The 2,181-nt window shown below is 66.3% G+C and overlaps 1 protein-coding gene across 1 annotated transcript; it reads right to left on the bottom strand.

The window, feature by feature from the left end:
• Window positions 1-1,488: 1,488 nt before the first annotated feature.
• Window positions 1,489-2,103, bottom strand: MNEG_16561 (hypothetical protein; the record flags this gene model as incomplete). Its single annotated transcript, XM_014034969.1, has 1 exon — window positions 1,489-2,103. A coding segment is annotated over one exon (615 nt), but the record flags the coding sequence as incomplete, so codon positions are not given.
• Window positions 2,104-2,181: the final 78 nt, after the last annotated feature.

The raw sequence follows: 2,181 nt of genomic DNA, 5'->3' as shown, positions 1-2,181 counted from the left end.
GGGTTGGGGCTCGCGCGCGTCGGCGGCCCTCGATGCGGGAAGTTGGCACGCACGCAGGATTCGGGATGCAGGGTTGGGCAGTATTGGTGCTGCCGGCGTTGTCGTTCTTGATCAAGATGCATTGGCTGTTTGCCTCTTCACGCCGCTGATGACGGACAGTATTGCTAGGCAGATACAGGTGGACGGCAGCACTAGGCGTACAGCAGCGAGCGTGCAGGCGTTGCTGCTTGGCGGGCGCCGACACGTGGCGCGTCTCCGATAGCTAGCTGCATCTCTACGCCTGCATGTTGATGTGAATATGACCTACTTGTGCGGACGCGTGGTTTGCAAGCGCGCGTCTTGTGGCTGCCGGTCGACACTCCTCGCAGCCTGCTGCCGGTGTACACCGCACCGCAACTGCGTGATGCGCACCGATTGTGTACTGCTGTGCACTGTACATCGCCAAACACGGCTTCTGTGGTACTGTACCATTTCGTTTCCTGACTTGCATCAATTTGCAACAGTAGCAGGCTGCGAGACCCCACAGCCTCGGCTGCTGCCCCTGGCACGTGGCAGCAGACCTCCGTGGCGCTGCTCACAGCGCGCACCGGGTTGCGTGCTGCACCAGCGCAGGCGGCCTGCACGTGCGCTGCCCCGCAGTGTCCGATGCATGCCTACATTTGCATAATGCTGGCCGCATTCGCGTCGGGCGCGTAGCTGCTGTTGTGCCGTCACAGTTCAGAGCGTTTCCATGTTGCTGCCTTGAAGACGTGTTTAGATGAGCCATTGCTGGTTGGGGGGTAAACGGACCAACATTGTCTGTGGCCGCACACCACAGTCCTGACACCACACGCACGTGACGCTGCTTTGGCAGTGGAAGGTGGCGACTTTGGGACGCCCGGCCGCAGTGCTGAGCGCTGCTGTTCCCAGGAGGCCCCCGCGTGTTCGCCCAGTCGGGCGGCTGGGCTGCGGCGGCTCAGCAATGACACTAGCCACAGGCGCACGCAGTGCTGCAGCATCGCAGGTCTCGTTGATCGCTTTGTCTCACGATTTCGGGCTGCTTGAAGGCGTGCATCACAGTAGATTGACACCCTCGCAGCCCTCCACACGAACGTGCAGAGGTCGAGGGCATGTGTGATGAGGTTGGTTGACCCGGTGAACGAAACCGGTCAACCCCCGTCAAAGCACCGTGCTGGCGGCCCAAACCTGCTGTAAGGAATGTGACATGGCACTCAAGTAAATGCGCAATCAACACACGCACCGCGCCCTCGCAATGCCAGAAGCACCTGAGTCGCGGTGCTGCAAGGGTGCATTGAAGGAGGACAGAGCAGGTTCCGGTTGTTGGGCCGCGGAGGGGAGGTGGGAGCGAAGGGACGCGATGCAATGGCGGGACCAAATTGAGAATGCAAAGGAAGAAAATAGAAACGCTGCCTGCTGCTGTTGCTGCTGCTGCTGGTGGTGGGGGAGGTCGTGCTGCTGCAGAGAGAAGCTGCTCATGCTTGCAGCCCCCTACTCAGCCAGCGCGGACGCCGGTGTCGTGGGCGCCGCCCCTGAAACGGCTGCCGCCGAGCCCGCAGCTGCTGCCGCTGCTGCGGCACCAGCCTCCCCCGCTGCTGCTGGCGGCTCGGCCCGCCTCTGCCGCTTCGACTGCCGGGAGCCAGTCGCCCGCGCGCCTGCCCCTGCTGCCATGCCCTGTCCGCCGCCTGCGACGCCGCTGCGCAACACCTTGCTCGTCGGCCCCGGTTCATGCCCGCCGCCACCGCCGCCGCTGCCGCCCACGGCCGCTTCCTCCCTACTTGCCGCGGAGGAGGTGCTGGCATTAGGCCCGGCCGCCGCCCTGCCGGCCCCATCGGCACCCCCAGCGGCGCCTGCCGGCGAGCCCGCCGCCGCCGCCGCCGCCCCGCCCGCCGCCGCGGCAGCCGCCGCCCTGCCCTCGTCCGTCTCCCCCTGCAGCCCGCCCTTCCATGACTCAGGCGTCCCCGCCAGCTGGCGCTCGCGCACCCGCCGCACGCGCGGCAGCTGCACCGCAAGGTTGTACCGCGGCGGCGGCGCGAGGGGGTCGCGCGCGGACAGCAGCAGCCAGCTCAGCGCCTTGCGCAGCGCGCGGCGCTCGTTCGCGAGCAGCTGCGCGGGCGTCAGCTTGGAGGTCCGGACGTCCCAATCGTTCAGGCGCGAATAAGAACCGGAGAAGGACCGCCGCGC

This window comes from Monoraphidium neglectum (genome assembly GCF_000611645.1).
Source record: "Monoraphidium neglectum strain SAG 48.87 unplaced genomic scaffold scaffold06517, whole genome shotgun sequence".
NCBI lineage: Eukaryota > Viridiplantae > Chlorophyta > Chlorophyceae > Sphaeropleales > Selenastraceae > Monoraphidium > Monoraphidium neglectum.
This window is presented reverse-complemented; position numbering and strand designations above follow the sequence as displayed.